Source organism: Anabas testudineus, chromosome 2 (assembly GCF_900324465.2).
Source record: "Anabas testudineus chromosome 2, fAnaTes1.2, whole genome shotgun sequence".
Taxonomy (NCBI): domain Eukaryota; kingdom Metazoa; phylum Chordata; class Actinopteri; order Anabantiformes; family Anabantidae; genus Anabas; species Anabas testudineus.
The window spans coordinates 10049273-10073786 of NC_046611.1; the positions used below are offsets into that span (position 1 = coordinate 10049273).

At 42.5% G+C, this 24514-nt stretch overlaps 1 protein-coding gene across 1 annotated transcript in view; it reads left to right on the forward strand.

The window, feature by feature from the left end:
* Positions 1-22173, forward strand: part of pard3ba (par-3 family cell polarity regulator beta a) — a 134077-nt gene extending 111904 nt beyond the window's left edge. Inside the window, exons 23-24 of the mRNA XM_026362167.1 lie at positions 9111-9181; positions 20852-22173. Of these exons, the coding sequence (XP_026217952.1) occupies positions 9111-9181; positions 20852-21245 (465 nt within the window). The 3' untranslated portion in view covers positions 21246-22173. The remainder of the gene's footprint in view (positions 1-9110; positions 9182-20851) is intronic.
* Positions 22174-24514: the final 2341 nt, after the last annotated feature.

Sequence of the window (24514 nt, forward strand, 5' to 3'; positions counted from 1 at the left end):
ACCAACATGCGGATCTGTGTGAGTTCCACCTTACACACATTTTATTACAAACTTTTAAGAGGTAACATACCACAAACACATAATGGCACACAATCCACAATAAACCAAGGAAATGCAATGTGCACACACATGCACACACACACTTTCAGCCACCATCAGAGGGCTGCAAACCACAGCTCTGGCCAAACTGAAGCTGTTTTCAGAGTTCATTTCTCTGCAGGAGGCTCCAGCCAAATCCATGTTGGCAGCTCACACTCAGACACACAGACACACACAACCTTTTGTCTTTTTGGAAAATCCCATAATTCAGTAATTACAAGAAAAGCACTTTCCTGATCCTGATTTCCTTGAGACCCCCTCCCCACCCCCCTTTCCTGTGATCAACCTTACTCAACCCCTCAAATGAAAAACGCACACACTGGCCCTGCTGTCGCACACACACTCCCATGCCCACCTAGCTCTGTGCTAGTCAAGGCTTGTGTTGATTAAAGGCTGCCCGTTAGTTCCGCACTCACTGGACCAGGCTGAGTTCTATTCTGGCCCATGTAATTACACAGAACCCACCACAAGTTACTGTTTGGATCATACACCCCAGAATAACCCTGAACAAGCTTCTGTGAGCAGCTACTGGCTGAGCCGGAGGAAAATCACAGAGGAGAAAGAAGGCAGGAGGTAGAGCTTACAGAAGACATCCCTTTTAATGTAGGGGTTGGGATGAAAGGAAAATCATGCTGCAAAGCTTGTTCCTACTTACAAACCATTTAGTCCAAAATTCAGCCTTACAAGTTCATTTTATGTTAAGATATTTGCCAGTGAGGTGAGTTAATTCCATGTTTTGCAAGGCAAATCTAATTGTTTCTTGTGCTAATACCTTTAAACGTTGAATTATCAGGACATAATGCTTCATGAATATTCAGAAAACTAATTGATTTGCTGTTGAAAACAAGTTAAAGAACCTCAGACCATTTGTGTATTGATTGTTTTCGGAACAACAACATATTTTTTCACCCAGCATGCCTCAAAAAAAAAAAAAAAAAAATTAACAAACAAATGACATATAGTATGGTGATCCACAAGGAAAATTATGTGGACAGTGGGTGCTTGTGCAGCATTAATAGAGTCGGAGTTTCCACTCTGATGACACTGAACAACAAGTTTTGTCTGTTTAAAATCAGACAGTTGCGACTCAATGGCAGTGAATGAAGACATCTGTAGAAACTTCTCAAACCACTCTAGCAGCACAGTCTTCTCTCTGTTTATGATAGTATGTGGGATTTTTTCTGGTGAAACCTTAAGTGTGAGTCATTAGAAGTGGATATTGGATTGAGACATCTGTGTGGACATTTCAGTAGTTCTTCTCCCAAACTGAAAATGGGTCATCAAAACAAACCACTTGTAATTGTGGTCACACAGCAACACTGTGTTTATATGATAAAATTCATCTCTGTGAATGTGAGTACTGACAAAGATGAGATGAGAACGATAGTCATGCAATCCAAAAAAACAATGCCAGTACCAGAGTTTGATGAGGAAACAAAACGCTCGGTTGGACATTGTCTTGTTTGAACAATAAACTAATTAACAGCCACGGAGATCCACAAAGCTTTGCAACCACCTTTCTGTCTTCATGGGTGTCTTATTCAAGCTCTAGGTGGAGTATTCATTTTTTGCTAAAAGGTTTCTTTCTATTGTACGGTTTGGTTGATTTAGTCATATTGTTACCTGTTACCTACAGTAGTGCTTTCTCAAGTGGGGTTGTTGGGTTTTCTATATAATTCTGTATACAGGTATATTTTGTAAGGTGTGTAAAGTGCCTTGTGATTACTTCTGTTGTGAATTGGCGCTATACAAATAGTGCTAATATATGAATTTAATTTAATTGAATTTAATTAATTCTCAACTTGTACATTACAAAATTCATAATTAAAACAATGATAGTACCACTTCAAATCTAACTGATTTTCATATTTCCCATGCAATTTTCTATTTTTTAACCAGTGGTCATAAAGTAAAATATTACAAGTGACCAGTTTTCATCAGTTGCTCTTTGCCTTGGCCTTCATGTCATTGTTTGATTGGCGCAGACAGGACCATTTCACATTCCTCCCTCTCTAAAACACACTGACTCAGGCATAGCCTGAACTCTTGCTCACACTCTTGGGAGCCAAAGACAAGAGTGAACATCTCATCTCAACATTATGTTTCTAGCAAGAGTTTCTACAAACACATATAGCACATAGCATATAGCGCCCTCTTTTTTCTTTGCAAAGTCACAATGAGCGATTCCATCCACGGACTCCTCCTCTCTGTCCTTGTCTCTCCAGCTCATCCCTGAGGCTCAACACACTCCTCTCCCTCTCTCCTCTCTTTGTTTTAAGTCACTTCATTCCAATGCTGCACAGCAACCGAGTGAGGGCTTTTTAATTTTTTTTCCTACCTCCTCTCTCTCCTCCCCATCTGGGCCCACAGAGGCCTTCAGGGACTTATTTGGTGTCTGTCTTTATCCCCACAGCTTGTCTCTGGCCTACGGGCAAACTGCGGAGTGTGATCTGTCTGCAAGTTGATAGAAATCTCCCATTCTCCTCCTCACTTGTGCCCGCTCTCACTTCAAAGCACTTCACGGCTCTGTGTTTGGATTTAAGACGAGGTGGTTCAGTAGGGTCGCCTGCACGTGTGTGTGTCTATCTGCTGAGGTCACTCTTTACTAGATTTGGCTTTCTTTAAAACAACTTCTTACTCTGTGCCATTTGCATTTGTGCACCTTAAAACATTTATTTTTATGTGCTCTCTGAGCAAGGTCACAGAAAACACCATGCAGGCAAAGATTATGTGATCAGAGCTTTTTTGTAGCATTGGTTTCTGGTTGTACAGCTGCCTCCTGTGTGGCGCTGTTGACTGGGCCACAGTGCCCACTATAGTGTGGGAGAATAACAACATAAACGAGAGCAGCAGGCTTTCACCTGGAACCATGCCAGGGCTATAATTTAAATTATCTTCTCCCCTTAAATTAGAAAGTTCAATCTAGCCACGTTTTTATTCCTAAACATTTTTATAGACATTGATTATGTGAGTTGATTTCCCCATGGGAGGCTCATGTTGTCTTCAGAGGAAATAAAGTGACCAAAGCTAATTCATCTTCTTGGCAAGATGAGGAATTTCAACAGGTGGAGGACTGAGAAGCAGAGGAACCACATGAGTCAGCATGCTCCGCCGCTGAGACATCAAACTGAGGGCTTAATCATGAAGAGAGGGGAACCCCACGTGAGACAAATTTGGATGCTTCTTCAATCCACTGCAGATGAGGTTTGGGTGAAGTGACCCTTTAAAGCCTCTGCAGCATTTTCTGAGGAGGCGTCACATCAAAGCCGCTGAAGGTCAAACAGCTCAACCTCATGACATTTTTCAGCAGGTCATCAGAGGGCGCGAGGAGCTGAAATTACTCATCAAAGCCTCCATCGCTGGTGGTGGTGTCGACCCCCACGTCCACAAATCTGTGACTGGAAGGACGGGACAACAGAAGAAGGAATAACCTGCTATGTTGAGATTATGCCGTCTCAAAATACAAATGCGTGACTTGACAGAATTGGAAGAGGAGCTGCTGTAGTCCCAGCTTCATTCATACACAAACACACACTCTGTGTATGTGTAAACAAATATACTGAACAAACCTTGTCTCTCCCATACTCACACATCGTATGACCCACCTTTTGGGGCTTCATAACCTTACAGACAGACACACACACACACACACACACACACACACACACACACACACACACACAGACACAGACACACAGTCACAGGGGTATTTGGATGTTATTTCAGTGAACAGAGGGGAGGCAAACAAACCTAGGGAGGAGGAGAGGAACAGGGACACAGCTCCAATAAATAAATACCCCATGGCCACTGCCATGGCCACACACACACACACATGCACACACACATATACACACACTGATAACACACATGGAACCGATTTAGGATGCGTGTTGATTACAGATTGGTAGAAAAGTATACACACATGTGCAGGTCGAATACAACTGTCCAGAAGGTTAAAAAAAAAAGTCACTAATGTAGTTTGGGTAGTATTTTTATTAACATTAAACCTAACCTGTTAAGAATAAGACCATACCACCTCCTAAAGAAAGCATCCACCTTATTGACACGTTATCACCTTAAGGAGTGGTATAAATTGTCTAGTTACTAAATGTGTGTAGTTTGTAGCCACTTAAACAAACAAAATACTCTCTTAGGCTGTAAAATGTTTTTTTTTCCCTGTGTCTGTTTGTCCAATTGGAGCCAATGACATCAGTGTATGTATATTTCCCGGAGGCTGTAAAACATTCACCTAAACATATTTGGTTGATTTAGACTTCATGTAAACGATTTAAAAGTTTATTCTAGAGCAAATGTGTCCAGACAGATAAAGTAGGCTGGGTAAAGCCATAGAAAATAATGAAGGGACCCAGCCACTGTGAGCGCGTTACATGGTCATATGGATAGACTAAACCTCAGACACGCTAGCAACACCACTCGCAGTCTGAACTCAACTGTATGTAAATGTAAAAAGCGATTCTGAGGTCAAAAGTTGAGGCCTAAACAAACACTAACAACGAAGACAATTACCAACAGATTGGCCTATTACCAATGTAGACTGCATTCCAATCTGAGTGTGTGTAACCTTTGGTCCCTGTGTGTGTGTGTGTGTGTGTGTGTGTGTGTGTGTGTGTGTGTGTGTGTGTGTGTGTGTGTGTGTGTGTGCCATCTGCTGCTAACGAGCTCAGAGTGAGCAGGGTCCAGGTGTGGGAGTGTTTAGTGTACACTGGAGGGCAACTGAGCCTCCTGTTTGAAATATACACACACACACATACAGCCTCCTAATATGGTATAATCATGTGTTCCAGCAGGGTAGACCTGACTAGTATGAAAGAGGTGCTTTGACCTTTTTAGGTTTTAGCTGGTTATTAGTTGGTAACTATGCCAACGTGCCATTTGAGGAGAACTTTAAAACCACAGAACAGAAGAAAAAAGAAAAGGAGAATAACTGAGAAGGAAAACGTCAATAGAATTGAACGACTACACGTGTATACAGATGTTTAAAATGAGTCAGCACTTAGACAGAACCAGCAGACTGCAGTGTCCTGAACTTTACTGTCACAGCCTTACATCGGGCTTAAGTGAATGTTTACCAAAAGCTCTGTTGTTCCTCTCCCTCAAGGTAACAACTATTTTCTAACGTTCTGTATTTTACAGAATGGGCTGTGTTATATCTATACTATGTTATTTCTTTGAATGCATTGAAGGATAGTTTTAGACCAGGGCAGTGATTTAAATCAACCTTCAAGGGGAGTCTGGTGGTTAATGGTTAAGGCACTTACCACTTGAATGGCCAATGGTTTGATTTCTAGCCAGGGGACCTTTGTTGTTTGCCATACCCGCTCTCTTTCTTCCTCTTATTCTCTACTCTTGTTTAGTGTCTCTTGTTAGGCTGTCAACTGTCAAGGGCAATAAACCAAAATATAATAAGTAAATAAACCTTCTGTTCTCCGAGCAACTTGCAGAAAGGTTCAATTAAAAGCCTCCAACAGAGATGTAGTAACTCTGGAAGTGTTTTGTTGCAAGTTGTCTTACATGTATATGCAAGCTGTGTGTACATGTATTTCAGCGTTTAAGATCACACTCATACTACAGCTAGAAGCAGCAGCAGCAGCAGTAGTAAGACTCTCTGTGGCTCACAAGTTCCTGCTATGTTTTGTTTTGCATTCACCCACGTATGCATCTTTAACAACTTCTCTCTCAGTTTCCCCCTTCTGTGCCAGCTCAGTTCTCTCACTCTCTTTCTAATCTGTTCCCCACTCCTCCAACGGGGGGTGGAGGGGTGGGCGAGTCAGCTGAATCTCATCACAGAGATTTGTAGGGAAAGGGGGGAGGATGGATATTGGGAGTGTTTGGACTCATCGTGCCAGGGCACAGGGGTGAGGTTGCCAACAGGAGATGGGCGTGGGGTTCCAGGCAGAGGCTCTGCACTGAGACACTAGCTTAATTAGCATCCAAAGATGGATGGAGGGGTGGAAGAAAAGGATGGATGGATGCATGGAGGAATAGATGGCAATACAGGAGACTAATTATGCCATTTGAAAAGAGATGGCGGAGGAAAGCGGTTTGGAAAAAGCAAATCTGAGCATCTCAGTCACAGGATGAAAGCATTGCTCAGGCATTGTGTCAAAGCACTTGGACTCTCATTTGAGGCGTATTGTATATATGAGCATTGCAAATTCACAGCAAAGCCAAAAGTGCTCCAAGAAATTCATTTCCTGAGCTCCGGCAATACTTTCTGATGAATGCGACAGCTGTGCTTCTAGAGTTGATTGGTGTGTGTATGTGTGTGTGTATGTTCCTGTGCTTATCATCTGGCTCTGTCAAGGCATAGCTTTCTAATTTGGAAAAATGGAAAAGTGACTTTCTGCTCGTTCACACTCACACACAATCCAACCATTCTGTCAGAGTGTTTGTCAGCTGCAGAACTGCGGCATTCACTATGACTCAACACAATTATACACTTTACAAGAAAGATTGTTGTGATATGTTCTAGCTCATTTGGTTATTGTATTGAAACGGTCTGAATGCGCCTGTACGTGCACACAGCCGCAGTGAGCTGCATGATGAACAAAGTTCTGTAGCTTTACAGTTTTAGCACATGGCAGTCATGAGAAATAATAAATTCCTTATCTTCTGTTTGTGTATGTATTGTGGTCTGGCGTGGAGTCCAAGACACTCTGGGTTTATGTCTGCTACAGTCTGCATAACACATTAGCTTTTCCACTGATAAGCACAGACACACAGGACACACGTACTGTAAACACGCATCGTAATGTACAATATATGATGTCACCAGGGTCAGGATGAGGGTGTGAACTTCCGTGGTGCATCAGGAATAGCAAAGTTGTGTCACAGCTCTCCAACCCCGAGGCTGTGAAGAGCCTCCAGAGGCTCTTTGCTCACCGACCGCCACCTTAAAAGTCAAACTGGTGCGTTTTCACTCCAACCTGGATGAATTTCTTTTTGCTGTTTTTTACCAGTTGCCATGGTGAGACTGAGACTTGTTTCCTGTCTTTGTTGTTTACTTGTGTGTGTGTTTGTACACCCCAGCAGTATTTCAGTGAATGTCATCTGGCAGTAAAGCTGCCTGCCTAATTTGGGGAAATAGGTCTGAAACACATCCATATGACAGACATCTTTAACATATGTGTGTGTGTGTTTGTGTGAGTTAATAAAGGGATCATCCAGAGCGGCTGCAGGCTATTATGTTAATACAATTAACGGACAAAGAATTTCACTCATTTTATCTAAACACACATTTCCTCCTGTCCTCATCACTCTCTTCCTTTTCCTTCATACTCAGAAGATGTATGATGCCTTGTTCATCACACACACAGAAGATCTTCCACCTGAGTCCCAGCTCCTTGCTGAGACTAATGCCCCCTTCACCTCACATTATGCATCTCTTTGCATAATGTCCCCCACCTAATGCACACACACTGGCATCCAAAGATGGAGCATTCACTTCCAGACATCATTTTAAACCTGCGCACAAAGACACGCGTGCCCTCCCCGATTACCACAATATTAACATATACAAATACACACACAGGCACAAAGTCACTTAAGTGAATAGAGCGGCAGCCGTGGCCCCAGCCATGGCTCTGATGTGCTTTCACTTCCTGGCTCCCATTCACGGACATTAGAGCTCCGCTACATTACAGAGACATACTAATGATATCTGGTAATGCGCTGCTGCTGCATTGACTTGCAGAATAAGGTTGAACTCATATGTGCATGCAAAACAAGAGCAATAGACTGGTCCTGCATGGAGTCGTTTACACAATTTATAGTGTGTGTGTTTTTGTATTAACCCACTGTGCATGTGTGTAGTATCACTTTGATAGCCTCGATCAAACTCGCGGCTGCCTCTTTAGATTTCCATGTGTGTGTCCGTCAAACCCGTGACCCGTTTGTTTACATGTGTGTTGTTTACATTACGATGTGTGTGCATGTGACGCTACAGTGAAGCATGGTGTGTTTGACCGATGAAACGTCCATTGAGTAAACAGCTTGTGTTTGTATGTGAAAACCCACGGCCCACAACCTAGATTACAGATAATTGAAACTGTATGCTCTCTCCTCTCTGTCTACCCCTGCCTCCCACCTCTTCTGCCTTCAGGGATGGCTTGTTTAAACCCCCTTGTATTGTTGTAACCTTAAACCATGTCCACACATAGGCAGCTACATTTGAAACATACCTTTTTCACTACATTTTGCCCTCCAGTACACACTAAGTCGGTGCTCTTCACACTAAAATACTGTGCTCTTTGAAAAGTGGATTGAAAACACTGATTTTACTTTGTGGGGAAACTGTAGTTTTTGTTTTTTTCGAGTCTGGCACAGAAGAACGTTTTTCGCACAATACAGCTGTTGTTATTGATTTGAACTTGTATTTATGTTAGAAACTGAAGCTGGATGGCAGATGGGTGTAGGACCACCACAAGCCTACAGAACAGCTCCTTCACATAGATTCATCAAGTCTCTGGGACTCTATTGGAAGGATAAACACAAAGAGCTACACTCATTTGGTGTCGTGATGGTGGTGATGAGCACTGTAATGTTCACCACTATCATCAAAATTACTATTGTGTATGGAAGCTGTTCTCAAACGTAAACAGCATTTCCAGATTTATTTGCCTGAGAATGGACGTGGCTTTAATCAATCACTTCCTGGCGTGCGTGGCTGAGAGACAGATCAACTCTCTTGTCAAAAGCTACTCAAAAGGTAATTTTTCACATATGACTGTTGTGTTTGCACGAACTGTACACACACGTTCGCCGGTGGGGCACTGCGCTTACATGTGGTTGTGTGCGTTTATGTTACCACATGTGGGGCATTCCATGACTCCTCTTGCTTTTTTGTTTCCCCTGAAGGCTGCACATAGTTAGATTTCAATAAAGCTGAAGTATTATGTGATGCCTTGCTCAAGGGTGTTTTGACTGCTCAGTGACTGAACCTTGGTCCTTTTGGTCAACATACTTACATTACTTGTTCTGTCTCCTCACAGATGGCCCCGAGAGGAGCAGAATCACGACCTGCACATCGCTACGAAGACATACAGTACCCCACACAAACCAGGTGAGACCCGTGCACACCCGTGTGTGTATGTATATTATTCCTTAATGCAGGAAATGAAGGAATAACTTGCCACTCCTTCCCTTTGTGTCTCTCACACACACACACACACTCACATAGCACTAGCTAATCCTCTTTGGAGCTTATAATTAAATCTGGAGTGTTTGCCTTGGGAGTGTCTACTCATCCCAGGAATAGGAGTGATCAGTTCTCCAGAGAGAAGGGCACAGGCAAGAGGAGCTCACACACAATAGCACACATGTACTGAGAATGTACAACCACAAGTGTGAGTTTTGTTTGGAGTTAAACGCATTTATTTTGATTGTTTAAATGTGAATATTTCCCCTCCACCATATGGATGGTTAAAAGAGGTGTTACAGCATACACAAATGCAGCAGCACCAGAATATTCACTTGCATGTGTGTGTTGTATGTGCATGCACATGCTGAACAAACTGCATTTTTGTGATGCTCGTAGCCCAGCAGCTAAGTGGAGCGTGGAGTGGCATGGTGTGAAGAAAGTGAGAGCAGCAGAATGAGGGGAAAAGAGGGGGACACCGGGATGGAGAGGAGCAGAGTGAGAAAAAGAGAACAGTTATTTCATGGGTTATTGCCCCTCCTGATATGACGGGCACCAGGGAGCTCAGACATCAGCACTGGCTCAGGAGGGACGAGCCTCACAGAGAATCAGGGAGAAAGAGAGACATGACGAAGTGGCAGAGGGACAGAGAGCCTGGCCAACTGTAACTGTGGAGACAAACCCAAATGGAGACAGACAGGGGAACTCACAGAGACTTGGATGACCGCTGGCAGCTTAGTCTAAACTGTACTTTATGTACAGTAATGGGAAAAAGAAGTCATGCCATTTACTTATCGAAACTTTCCCCAAAATAAAATTGAAGCAAGTCCATAAAATTGAAAACCTTCCCAACCATTCAGACTGGCAAAAATCATAGTGGCGTTCTGCATCATATTGCTGAAGTGATTCATTAACGGCCATTTAAATAATCTGTCAGCTTTCAAGCGAAGATTCTCTCTTAATATTATTAAAAATGGAATCTCTTTGAATTTGAACCCTTTCATGCATGAATAGTGAGCCAAGAAGTGTTTTATTACTTTTTAGGCATGAAAAAAACTATGCAATTGAAATTTGTTTTATAAATCTATTTTTAATGGAGTTAAAAATTTACATACGTTTGACTTTTTAACAAAAAAAGCATGTATTTATCAAACCATGATGCAGGAAATTACCCTAACCCTAACCCTGACCCATGCATATACAAGAGAACAGCTTGTGAATAGCTGTCCACTGTAATGATCACTACGCATGAAAGGGTTAATATAAGTAATGATTAATTAAAAACTCTCTGGCTGTTTAGGTGTAAAGATAAAAAGTCAGGTTCAAATAATGTTCATTACCCCAAGAAATGTTTTCATTGTTATTTAAAAGTTGTTCATCTCCTCTTTGAAGTATTTTTAGGCATAAGACCCACAGGATATCATCTGTTTGAAATGCATATGGTACAGTTAACACGCTTCTGGGGACATTTTGCCTCAGCAGAGGAGCAAAAGCAAGTGGCAGACAGAGTCTGAACACTATTCAAACTCACATGTTTGTGTTCTTGTTTCTGATGTTTCTGTAAAGATAAATCATGACTCCTCAATCCCCCAAAACTCCTCCAACTTCCCCTAGCATAAATACAGAGGCGAGAGGAGGAGGGGACGCAAATATATTCCGGGAATGTTTTTTTTTTTTTTTTTTTCATCAAGGCTGAAAAACAGGAGAGAAAGAGAGAGCAGACACAGCAGTGAATTGAATGCATTTTTCAAAGTGGAGCTGAACTTTGTGCAAAATCCCCCCGGGTGCCACCATTATTGAAAGCCATTTCCTCTCAAAATGAGTGCAGCTCCACCATTGGCCTGGCTCTCATTAGCATACATTTGGCCTGCCTTTGTGTGGAGCTGGCTGGGGCTGCAGCTGGAAGGGTGGGTGCGAAGGAGGCAGTCGTGAGTGCGTGCATGTGTGTGCGCACATGCATGTGTATGGATAGTACCAGAGATATAGTTTCACAGATGGAGAGGAGAGGTAAAAGTCAGTAGCATATGGATGAAATCACAGCAGAAGGAAGGCATTCAGGCAGACGTTTAAATATTTCACTCTCAGTGTTGTGTCAAGAGTCAGTATGTGTGTGCACGTTATAGCTTTCCTAATGAAAGCGCACAAGTATAAGTATGAAGTATAGTCTGTTAAATGTGTGTTGTACAAAAGTGTCGGTAAAGTGCAATCTTTTTTTCCTCTTAAGTTTAAATGATTTGGACTTTTTGTAGCTGTAAAAAATACAATAGACTTTGTATTCCACTTTTCTCACGGCCAAAGAAAAACAGACCGGCAACTCAGTTTGGCCAATACTTACTTTTTTTCTAAATTATATTAGAAAACAATTGTCATCACAATCCTGCAGCCCAGATTGTGGTTTCTTCTGAGATCTTTTTGGCTATTGCAACTTGTCAAATCAAGAAATTCTTTGGAACCTTAAGGTGTTTGCCAAAGTAGCAGGCCTGATGGAAAGAAAGTGTGGACCTAAGCCTGGGACCTAGCGCCGAGGGCCACTGCATGACAGCCAACAAGAGTAGCTGAAGTCTGGGAAAGAGGATTTGGAAAGAGGGCTGGAAGTGGCAGCGTTGAGAGGTTAGCCCCAGGGAGCGTGATGGTGCTACTTTGGCTCTTACCTCCCTCTCCACTGGCCATTAACACTGGGGTGCAGGTCAGCCTCTAGATAGGCTCTGTGCTTGAGGACACACACAAATGCGCACACACAGCCATATGGAGAATATTAACATCATTACCAATTCAAAGCAGCAGGTCACGGGCGCGGTGACCCAGCCCCAGGTTATCCAATCAGAGCACCCCCTCTCCCACTCACCAGAGGTGATTGGATTAGGGGGTCGGGTTGGTGCGGCAACGTTGCTGGGCTGATAATTGGCTGATTAATGTGCAGCCGATGGCCAGTGAGTCAGAGAGCACGGGGCTCCAACCAGGGGATCACACAGGCTTTGTGAAGCTCCTGTCGTATGTGGACAATGGAAATGACCCAGTGGGGTGTGTGTGTGTGTGTGTGTGTGTGTGCGTGTGTGCATGTGTGCACATGCGCAAATGGTAAAGGTCTTCAGAAGTCCATTTGGTTCCTCATAACAAAGACACAGGATTCAAGTCAGGCTGTTTCTAAATCAGTCAGATTGACTGTTGGTAGCAGTCTACCTCACGTGGTCCAAAATTTGGGACTCGTGATGACCTCCAGCACAGACATTCTGTGTGTGTGTTTGCAGTCAGTCGCTCTGAGGAACCTCTCACATTTGTCATTTGAGGAGTTTCTGAACACTTTTTGCTCTCATCAAGAGCTCTCTGCCACTCCTTAAACCACAGAGGGCAAATTCTTGATTGTCCTCAGCATGTTGAGTATCCTCTGGTATGTGGGAAAGTGTCCCTTAAGGACTCTTATCCGACCTTCCTGAAAAGTGCACGCACATTTCCCAGGTTTGCAACCACTTAGTTTTCTGCACCATGTCTCAGCACATGAACCTTTTCACCCTGGTTGCGTCTGCTCAGGACTCTAATGAGCATCATCCCAACTGGACACACCTAACCACACAATAGAAAATAGCCCCCCCTCCTAGTGAAAACAATCTGTTGATTAGGCTCAGGTGAATGTTAAAAATGAAATTCTTTCTAAAATGCTCATATTTACTCATCTGTTTGTGCCTCACTGGCTGAGTTTGTCAAATAAGCTCTCACAATTTCACTCTTACCTTGCACAGTTGGACAGCGACTACCATTTTAACACTGTAATATTGTTAGACCCTGTAGTTTTGAGCTCTCTATGAGTTCAGATGGCTTTTTCAAGGTCAGCAGAGAAATTATATTTTCGCTGCACTCGCCCCATCTTTATTAAACCCACTCCTGCTTCTCACAGCTTCATAAGTGATCAACTGTTTTCCCACCCGCTGCTGTCCAGCTGTCGAATAACTCACTTTAAACTCTCCCAACTAAGTTAGAGTTATTGTCTCCATCAGTCATTTAATTTCTCAGGACCTGGAGACCTCAGTGTGTCCTTTTTCACAATAGTTTTTCTACATTAGTCGTGATGGCTTTCCAAGACTGTGCACGATTGATTTAAAAGGTGACATGAACCCATGCATTATTCTTAAATAAGCAGCCCAAGAGCATCTTAAGCAATGTGTGGATTATTTTGTGGGATTTCCCAAGAGGTACTGTCACTCTTTTCATATTTGCAGGACCTCTTATGAAAGAACGGGCCCATTTGGTGCTGAGGCTGCAGTGTGGGCCAGCTAACTGTGTTTGTGCTCAGACACAGGAGAATGTAATGGAATCAGCAGTAGGAAATGAAAGGGCTTCAGCCAGCTCTGTCACATGCACAACTGAGGCGCCTGTGGCTCTACCTGTTTACAATAACTTATCCTTTGCTGTTCCCTGAATTTTTCCCTGATTCCATCAATCCTTTTGTCTGCCTTTCTGTGTTGCTTCTGTTTAAACTCTTTTATGCTTTGTGTCTCGCCTGACTCCGTCTTCCTCCTCCTCTCCACTCGTCTCTCCCACAGTTTCTCAGGTTCGTATATGTAGAAAATAAAATTGTAGCTTTATAAATAAAACACAGCATGAACACTTTGAGGCCTCAGCACGCCCTCTGTGTGTGTGTCTGTGTGAGTGAGAAATGCAAAAACACTAGTCATTTACTAGTTTGTATGCAGTCTGCTAATAAAGATGTACAGTCAGCTCTGTGAAGCAGATGCAGGTGTTCTCTTCTCTGCCCAGAATAGGAATACAGTGACCTACAGTGGCAAGAAAGTATGTAAAGCTTTTGAAATTTCATGTTTTTTTGCATTAATTTGTCATAAAATCTGATCTGATCTTCATCTAAGTCAAGAGTATTAACAAATATAATGTGTCTAAAATAATAACACAGAAACCAGTAGAGTAGCCACAGTCCCATGTGGCTGACATAAGTGTATTGTTCTTGTGGAGAACAAACTTCAAAAGTTTGTGGTTTTTGTCACTCGAAGTACAACTGAGTCAATTAGGTTTTTTATTTTTATAGTTCATTATTCCAAGGGTTCACATAGTTTTTCCACTAGCACTATGATATTTTTATGGTTCTCAATAAAGACATAAAAGATCTGATTTTTTTTGTGTGTGTAATTTATTAAGCACATTGGATTTGTTAATACTTTTGACTTAGTAGAAGATCAGATCACATTTTATGACAAATTAATGCAGAAAACCATGAAATTCCAAAAGGCTCACATAGTTTTTTTCTTGCCACTGTAACTGGAAATAATACAAGGAAGTGAGGACCTCACTTCTGCATTTGGGGGAAAAGAAATTCCATCTGTTTTTGTCATTAAATGCTAATTTTCTGCTTTTTCCCATCACATCTCAATTACATGATCACTCTCCCTCTTGGAGTGCTGTCCAGGAAGTAAATCTAACCTCTGACCTCCTCACTCATAGCTGCATGTACTTTGGGAGGTCCAGGAATAGATGTTTTTGTACTCTTACAGTCATTGTTATTTTCAAAATGAGCAGCAACAAAATGCCTTACGTTAAGTTCAAATCACTGGAATAAATAGAAAGTGATAAAAGAGATGAAAAAAGGTTTATTGATAATTGCCTCAAGCGTGACATCACCAAAGTGATGCATGAGTCATTCTTGCAATGGGCCTTATGAGAGAGCACCTATTCTTAGTTTGCATTCAGGCTGTTTGCCCTGGTGCCTTCCATCTCTCCTCACCTTCTCATTTCTAACCCGAAGCTCCCACGTTGCACTGCTACCTGCCACTGATACTGTACACATTCCCTGTCATTGCTCAGTATATAGTAGCAGAGAGTGTAAACATGGGCCCATTTATATGGGGCACGTGCGTCTAGGTGAGAGCCAATTTCCACTGCTCTTGTTGACATAGGCTGGTTTGATTAGCAGAGCTGCCTCCACGGCCAGAGCCAGGACAGGCTAATGGTTTCCTCTGCTGTGGAGCCAGCCAGGCCTGATCTGTGTCTGTAGCACTCAGCTAGCAGAGAGCCATTAGCGCTATGACTGTGTGTGTCTGTGTGTGTGTCGTGTATAGGATTTAGAGAACCTGGAAAATTCATCATACACTAATGAATATGTCAACTTACTAAATGTTACACATTGCATCCTTTAAATAAACAATTTCTATAATAATAAATGACGAGGAAATGTTTCAGTTCTCGCTACAATTCTCATCAAGAAACCATAGATACAGGCGGTGATATCACTGCTTTAAACCCCAGACTGAAAATGGTAAATGAAGGCATTTCATTTTGTTGCACCACTAGTACCTCTGCAAATGATGACATATTAAACGTTTTATCCATAAAAGCGTATGCACACATGCATATGCATGTCTGCATGTGCGTGGGAGTGTTTGGCAGTGAGGCACAGCAGCTGTTTTCTTTTGCAGAGGATTTTTTATGCCGCACATGTCTGTTAGCTACAGTGAACAGGTGAACATACGCTGGCAGATGTGCTTACACATGTGTCTGTATGTTCTCTTCATCTTTAAAACCATAATGTTTACATATTAAGCACAGTCATGTGAATTACAGTAGATAAGTGTGTTTGTGTGTCTGTTTGTGTGTGTGTAGGCGTAAAGGAAGACAAACTGAGGTTATGGAGTTTACATGCGTGTCTGTCCAGATTCATATTGTAATTCCAGTTCACAAGATCAGACAGACCGACAACCTAATAGCTCCAGCCACCACTGTCACTTAAACTTTAAACATGAGGCAGAGCAGGTATGTAAAATAATGTCCCCCAGAGCTCCAGATTAAGGCTTCATTCATTCCGGTTACTTTATTTAAGCAAATAAGTTTTAGTTCATAACTAAACATTATGTGCAGAGATCATATAGCTAATCATAACAAAGTCATTAATTTCACTAAATACAACTAAACCTTGAATTGACTTTACTTGTTGTATGTCTCACAGAGACACTTGGCTGTTTTCTAGCAGTTTAGGGTAAAGCCCTTATGAGTTCCAGGGGCATTTTGAGGATCAGGTTGGCAAGTGAGCTGGGTCTAATAAGGAATTGAGAGGTGGGTGGAGGCTACTAATTTCCTCCTTCCGTTTCTCAGGGACAGGTGCAGCTGCCTACCCGTACCCCAGTCCCCCATGCTACCACCATACACCCAAATTCTTCACTGTCATGAGGCGGAAGCTAAATGACAACACACGCCCTCGCAGTCCCAGATGGACACACACACACATTTTTCTTTCAGTGCTGAGCGTGTAATCATATACGCTCCCAATACATATTCACATGCATATAAATATGGATGTAATATTCAGCCTGTTATTTGCACTCACCACACACTCACACACACACACATACACTCAAGAGGGAGGTTGGGAGTGTGGTATATGGTGCTGATGTTCTCGAAGTGTGAGTCAGATGTATTACACGGCGTGTCATTACAGCTTTCCACTAGTCGGTCCCTGTGGTTCACATCACACCCTGTTGCTGCTGCTCTATATAGACCTCAGAGGGACAGACGGGGGCCTGCATCTGTCTCTCCGCTTGTCTCCTGCTAAACATGGCTCGTATTTTGCAACATGAGAACTTGAGTCTGTCTCATTTTCAGAGTTTTTGCAAATCATTAGCAGAGGCAGGAACGTTCTGCTGTGATAAATAGGAGTATACATAGGTGTAAACTGAAAAATAAACTGTACGTAAAGAAATAGGAATGAAAATGCATCATCAGGTGAATAATTATGTTGATATATGTTTCAGTTTATCAATTCAATCTGTCCTTGCACTTCCCAGTAATGCCACATCTTCTGTCATTGCCATCATTACTGTAGCAAATAGTAGCTTCTCTAACCATATCACTAGCATATTATATAATAACAGGGAAAAAAAACTCTGTATCAAGTGCTGATTTGTTCCTGAAAGTCTTTTCATTTTCTCTTTTTCACATTGATTCAAACATATTTGTTTAACAGTCACTCATTGCAACATAATTTGCGTATGATTTCTCTTTTTAATTTTTTTTTATTTTGACATTTCAAAATAAAGTGTGCGTTTAACTCGTCTGACAGCTGAATGAAAACACACCTACTGTCTGCCTGTCTCTCGTTGTCATAAGCTCTTTTCAAACTAGATTAGCAGTCCTGGCGGAGCGCCTTTAATTGTCATTACCGACGGCAACCAGCATTTTAATCCGGCAGGAATCTGCCATGTTTGGCATGTTTATTGTGAGTCACAGCTCTGGAGGAAATTTCCACCCTGTCTTCAGGAAACTGTTACTCAAGTGATGCTTTCAGTGGCAGACAGATACAGTAAACTAGTGCATAATATGATCTTTTACATCTGCATTAATAATTGGAAAAACTCCATTGCTGCACTCTCTCCCTTCTGTTTACCTTAATTTAGATTCTGTTTTTAATCCCTGTGTTCCACTTGCATGTTGGTATTTCCTTCTCCTGCTCTTAGCCAGCGTACAAACTCCCTGATGAGGTTACGTAAGTTAACGAGTAAACAGAGATCTCATTCTGACACTTACAATATACAAACACAGCCATGCACTCACTGGCTCGCTCTCTTATTCACTGATGCATTCAAATATGGTGGCTTGAAAAAGAAAGACAAGGAGGGGTCTGAATACTTTCTAAGGCCGCCAAACTGGAAATGTTTTGTTTCCCTTTGCCAAATTAAAACATTGTTTAGGTAAAAATCAAATATTACAGACATTTGAGAACATTTCAAGATGGCAAAATCCCACACAGACTAAAGACCTTCACTTCCCTCCATCTCTGAACCAAGCTGAAGCCAGCTGCGTGACCCAGGGATAAGGAACTCCCAATGGGTCACTGATGCCCGTGGACTCCCTAATCCCACAGCTGCTTGACCGGACACACACAAACACACTCTCTTATATTGTTCCAGTCAGTCATGCTGTTAACAACAGCTCAGAACTTCCTCTGTGTTTGTTTTTGTACATTTTGACTTTGTTTTTAGGTTATAAACGCTTACATAGAAGCAAAGAACAACACAATCAGTGAGCAAAACATTCTCAAACAAATCCTTACAAAAAAAAAAGGCTTTGAACACCCAAAACTCACAGGAATTTGTCATTTATCTGCCATGTGCCATGTCATACAGGGGTTAAAGATCAGCCAGACTGATGAACCATAACAGTTTAACCCTCAGTCATCCAGAAAATTAAACACAGTGTCTACGATTTCTCTTTCACGCCTAAATTGTTTGTGGCTGTTACAACTGAGTTTGGTGCATTTGACCATTTTACTAATGAAGTAACTGAAATGGATGAGTCAGTGGCTGTATATCAAATGTACTGAGGATAAGAGGCATCAAAAAAGAGGGATGGAGAAAGAGGAAGATGAATATCAATGTGGAAATCGCAGTGAGGGAATATAAGGAGAATGATAAGAGATGAAATGGGAAGCAGGCGGAGGTTCCTGTCTGTTTGGGTGGCCCTGAGTTGGGGTTGAGGTCCCAGGTGTTTTCTCCTCTTCTATCCCTCCATCCCTCTTTCTTTCATTCTCTTTGCCTCCCCTGGTGGCCTACACCACTTAATCTGGATTAATGAGGAGGCTGACCTTCATCTCTGTCTCTAGCTCTTTTCTCTCCTTGCCGAACTTTCACGGGGTCAACGTTTAGTTTTTACCCAACGCGCCTCCACATCTGCTTCTGTCTCCACACGTCCTCATTTTAGATTAATTCGTTGTCACTCTGTGCGTCTCAGTTTCCCCCGTTTTTGTCCTTCCTCACCCCATTTTCTTTCCTTATCTCAACTTGTGGCACATGCGTGCGTGCATGTCTCTCTGCGTGCGTGCATGTGCAACCCTGCCCTTCCTGCTCTGCTGACTGACAAGGCCTTGCTGTTCATTCTTGGGACCACCTGTGTATCCTCTCCCATCGCTCTGTTTGGGTGGTCAGGCCTCCCAGCCCACAGAAAACACACACTACTGATATCTGGGACACACACACACACACACACACACATATAGAAATCCACGTTACCACATATTTCTCTCATATCCTCAAGGGAAGTCTGCTTATGCACAAGCACAGACACACACAACCAGGCTGTGTGCGACCTAATATGTGGTGAGTGAGTCACTCTAATTGGCTAGTCAACAGGTGCTGAGCTCGACACAAGGGACTGGACAGAGGAGACGCAGGGATACGATTGCAGAACAAGGGAGAGGCTAAGCTCAAGGCTTCTGTGTAATAACTACAGTGGGAGCCATTGTTAAAGGGTGGGAAGTAAATATCTAAATCTGTTTTGCTGCTCACTGTTGGTGATTGATGTGGCGTTAGATTGATTTGAACTAAAGCCAGTCAGTGAGAGCTTTAACATTTGTTGTTCAGGCCGTGTGCAGAGTAAGAGTAGCACTGTAAAGTAAATGCATCCACTTAAATGTCAGCTTTCTGCAGTTATCTGATTTCATCCTGATTTTGTATATTTAAAAGTTTCCAGAACCATGTTTGTTTGTTCCTTTTAAAAAGCATAGTTGTATTCTGTTTCAGGATGTTTATTAAAGATCGGACCAGGTTCAATGAATGAATATGTTCCCTCCCTGGTTAATTACACAGTCGGCGGATTGATTGCATTTATCATAGAAGTGGATTCATCTGTGGCACTTGTTGTTCAGGAGGTAGAGTGGGTCCCCCAGTAACTATCCACTAACTGCAGGGTTAGTGATTAGATCCCGAACTGCTCCAGTACACATGTTGAAGTGTCCCCGGGTGAGACACTGAACCTTAGTATCGTAGTAGTAAGTGTCTGTTAATGACATGTCATACGAACCAGCTTAGTGCAGCACATGTAACTAAGTTGTTTGCGTTTCTCTTAACCATACACAAAGGTTGTGGGTACTTAGTTTATATGAGGGAGGAATTGTGTGATGTAAATCACCACTTCTAAAAATAGCAGTGGTTACAGCAAAGCTGGTGAAGACCTGACTTTAAGATTTGCTTACTTGCTCTAGCTTGGCTTATGTGTCACTCTGGAAACTGCACATAAGATGGAAAACATTTGAATGGGTCTGTGAAAGGTGAGCAGCCCTCCCCTCTATCTCTCTCACTCTCTTTTTGTGCCCCCCCCACCCCTCCACCTCTGTCTTTCTCTGTCTCTTTTTCCTTCCGTCTCCCCAAGGCCCGCGTGTCGCCTTACCCTGGGGTTTAGCCCTTAATCACCCAGAGCTAGTGGGAGGGAACTGGAGACTTCCAGCTGGCTGCTGCGTTACTGCAGACCCCTGGGACACACACACACACACATTCCTACACACATGGGTTAAACACACACACAACCTCATATATGCTTACCAAGGCATTTGCTGTTATCTCTTGGCATCTCTCCATCCACGTCCCCCCTCACAACTCGATCCTGCCAAGGCCGCAGCCTCACCATGTAAACTGAATAACAGGAGGAGGCTTACCACAAGGGAGGGCCAAATCTCTGGCACGTCCTCTACTCCAAACCAGTTCAAACCAGTATTAATATTGTCTTCTTCTATACTCTCGTGCAAACATATGCAGTATGTGTCTTTGTGTCTCTGCAGGCCTGCATACAATAGCAACTTTATGATTTCTCACCATCTCTCTCTTTCAGGAGGGATCCCTATGATTACCCCACCCACTCCAGACCCATGCCAAGAGATGCAGCTCCCTACCCCATTCATGACCACGACCCTCCAGTTTCCAGCCACCCAGGCCGTATGACACAACAGACAGGTACCCAGCCCCGGCAGGAGCCCAGCAACCCGCGCTACTACCACACGGCTCCCCGCTCCAGACAGCAGCACCAGGCGGCAGCAAGGCAGGACATCCCCCCTTCACCTGCAATGGGCCGCAGGGGGCGACAGTACTATGAAGTCACTGGAGGGCGAGCAGAGGGCTACCGGCAGGCCAGCCCCGGCCGCTACACCAGCCCCGAGCGGTACGACTACAGAGACGAAAGGCAGCCCGACCCGAGACGAAAGAACCCCGTGATAGGTGCAGTGTAAAACGTAGCCCCTTTAAAATGAAGTGAACTTGGGAACGTGAGCTGTGATTCAGGCCGATGAGAGTCAGTCTGATGAGGAACCCTGAAACCAATAAGTGAGGCTAAAGGAGGGTTTGTTTTCAGAACCACCTGATCATAACTCTTCACAGGCCAATGCTACTTTAACAAGGATTAATGACTCATGTGGGTGTACATATGTGTGTGTGTGTGTGTGTGTGTGTGTACATGTTTGCAGCTGTTTATGTGTGCACTATCTAACAACTGGATTTTATTTTAACAGATTTTATAATTCAGAAATTAAATTAATAGATACAGTTTATAGTGAACTTGCCAAATGTTATATTATGTTATATAAAATCAAATGTAACCCAGCAACTGAGCTTTTAATGTTATGCTGACCCGAATTTTTGCACAATTAAATTGAAGATCACCTTGACCAGCCGGTAACAGAGGAGACACGGGAAGCTAAAGTCGACAAACAGGAAAAGGAAGTAACTCCCTTCAAAGTATCGTCTTGTCCTTGTGTATTGTCACTTGGACTTCCTCTGCATCCTGCTGTCACACTGTTATTTTTTGTATTTTTGTCCTTGATTATTGGAGTGGATGCGGCATCAACTGTATATTTGTTAACCATAGAAACTGGATGGCACCTGAGTGGTATGTTTGTGGCATTAGTAATAAAATGTATGTAAGTCTTGATCCGCACAGAGACAATTGGAGCACACGATGGGACTCCTCGTACACTGTGCAGCTAATAAAGAGTTCAAATAAACGGCGTAAATTGTAACATATGATTTCTAAAAGTCACTGCACTGAAAACCTTTGAACGTGTCAATGGTGGTTTGGTTTAAACGTGGTAATGTCAAGTAAGTGAGTGATTTTTTTTTTTTTTATACAAACATTTTGCAATAAATCTTTTTTAAAGTCTGTCTGCGGCACCAAATCATTTCAGTCTACTTTTATTTAATCAGCCAGACTAAAGTATGCATATTTAACATATTCTGTCAAACTATGACAACACCATAAGTCATCACTTTAAAAATTCATTACAACAATCAGCTTAATTTCTCTTAGCACAATCTCCAGATAAATTTGCCCTGTGAGATGACTGATAAGAGTAGCCAGAGTTCTGATAATGACTAAATCATCTTCAAGCAATTAGAAGCAGGGAAATCTCCACTAGAAAACGATTACTGCCCAATTTGCTCTCAGAAATAAAGATGGCACTGATTGGTGAAATTAGACTTGAAATGGGGAATAATTACGGTGTGGGGAAGGCTTTTTCTATCAGTTAGTGTTTAATTAGCATCAAGGCCAACAGGGACCAGGCCTCTGCTGATCTGTCTCGTCTCTGTGCTGCTTTGACCCTCGCTCTGAAATAGACCTTTCAAACCAACCGGCACAGGCAGACAAACGACTGACTAACGTTTAATTTAAACAAATTTTAAGCAAATGAACTCGCTGCCACGTAGAATCGGGGCTCACAATGAACAGTGACAAACAACGGCTTAATATTACATTTCTATTCGTATAGTATTTTTAAAAAGTAGCATTACAATGCTTTTCACAAACCAGAATAGATTAAAGCTGGATAAACAAGAAAAGGAAAAAGGCAGCTGTCTACTGACCATCCTGTGATGACAAAACAGAGGAAACTGTCCTAAATAGACACATTTAAAGTTGCAAAGCCAGTGCAACTATACGAGATACAGAATCAAAATCTGCTAACAATTTACATTTGTGCAACAATTTGCTGCCACTACCAGTTCCTTTAAAGGGCAACTTCACTGATTTTCCTCCAGATGATGTCATCGAGAGAAGATGGTATTTAAATACTGTAAAGGCAAAAGGGAAGTTTAATTGTTACACATGATCTCCCCAAACTATAATCATAGATGACTGCAGTTCTGAAATTCACAAGATTAACAAGTGAGGTTTGCTTGTTTTGTTACTTTAGCATATGCACCATGATGTAAGTATTATCTTTAAGGCATTAACAATGCATGCTAATGATGTAGTAAGGGCATTAAGCCATGGTAATACAGTCGGAGTATGTTAAAGCTTTCTTCTTAAAGCTTTCAGAGATACAAAATACATGTATGTATATTGTATGTATGTATGAAATTTGAGTGTCAGCTGTTGTAAATGCAACAGAATCAAAACAACTTCTTGTTTCCAGCAGTAACTGCTGTGGAAATATTTTCCTGCAGAGCAGCAGGGGTTGTGTCTTTTCTCCATCTCACTCAGGTCGACACAACTTACAGCACTTAAGCTGCCTTCACAGGCTATTCACTGTACTTTAAAGAATAACTACGCAGTAAACAGCCTGCTTCAAGTGGCTGTGGTCAGTTTGCTGCCAAAGACAATAAACAACAGCAACACAACGTTCAAGAATTAATTGCATTTAGCATCCATTAAACAAAAGCTTTGAAATCACTGTCAGGAGTGGTTGGCTTTAACACACATCCTTCTAAATTTACTCGTCCCTTCACAGTTCACGTGATCATTTACAGCGTGTGTGTGTGTGTGTCGTGAAAGTCTCCTCTTTGTTCATGGTCATCCAGAACATCCTTTAATGAATTACATGACACACACACTCAGATAAAATGCAGTCACGGGCGATGATACGCTGACAGACATATGTTAATGCCTCGTATCAGCTCACACGCTTGCCACATGGGGAAGTTTTCATCTCCCACTGCATGACCGTACATGTCAAAGACCACTTTTGACATCTATTTGTCCTATTATTATTCTCCTTTTGTTATAGTTCCTCAACAATTTCTGCTTTGTTCCTTTTGGTTTCTGAAAATTCACTTAAATTTTCCTCTTGTGTTATGAGAGGGTTTTTTTTTTTGCAGGAATTAATTTGACACCTCATAAGCCCACATTTTTGTTGCAGTTCCTGAAAAAGAAAACGATGCAAAGGCACACTCTGTTCCCCAGTCGATTGTCATGAACCACGGGCTGTGGGAGAATTCCCTGGTTATGTTCTCTTAGCATTACCTATTCTGCCGGCGCCCCTGTCGAACACCTTAGCTTGTTAGCATGTGTCAATCAAAAGGCGTGCTCTGGAGAGGGCAAAGTGAAGAGCTGAAACAGTAATCTCTGCCGCACAGCTCCCAAAAGACAGAGCTATGAGAGGAACATGGAGGAAGATGGAAGGGGGTGTATGTTGGAGATAGTGTGTGTGTGTGTGTGTGTGGGGGGGGGGGGCTATAAACCTGTACTGCAGAATGAGGGTGCAGGTGATCACCCACAGTGACCTCG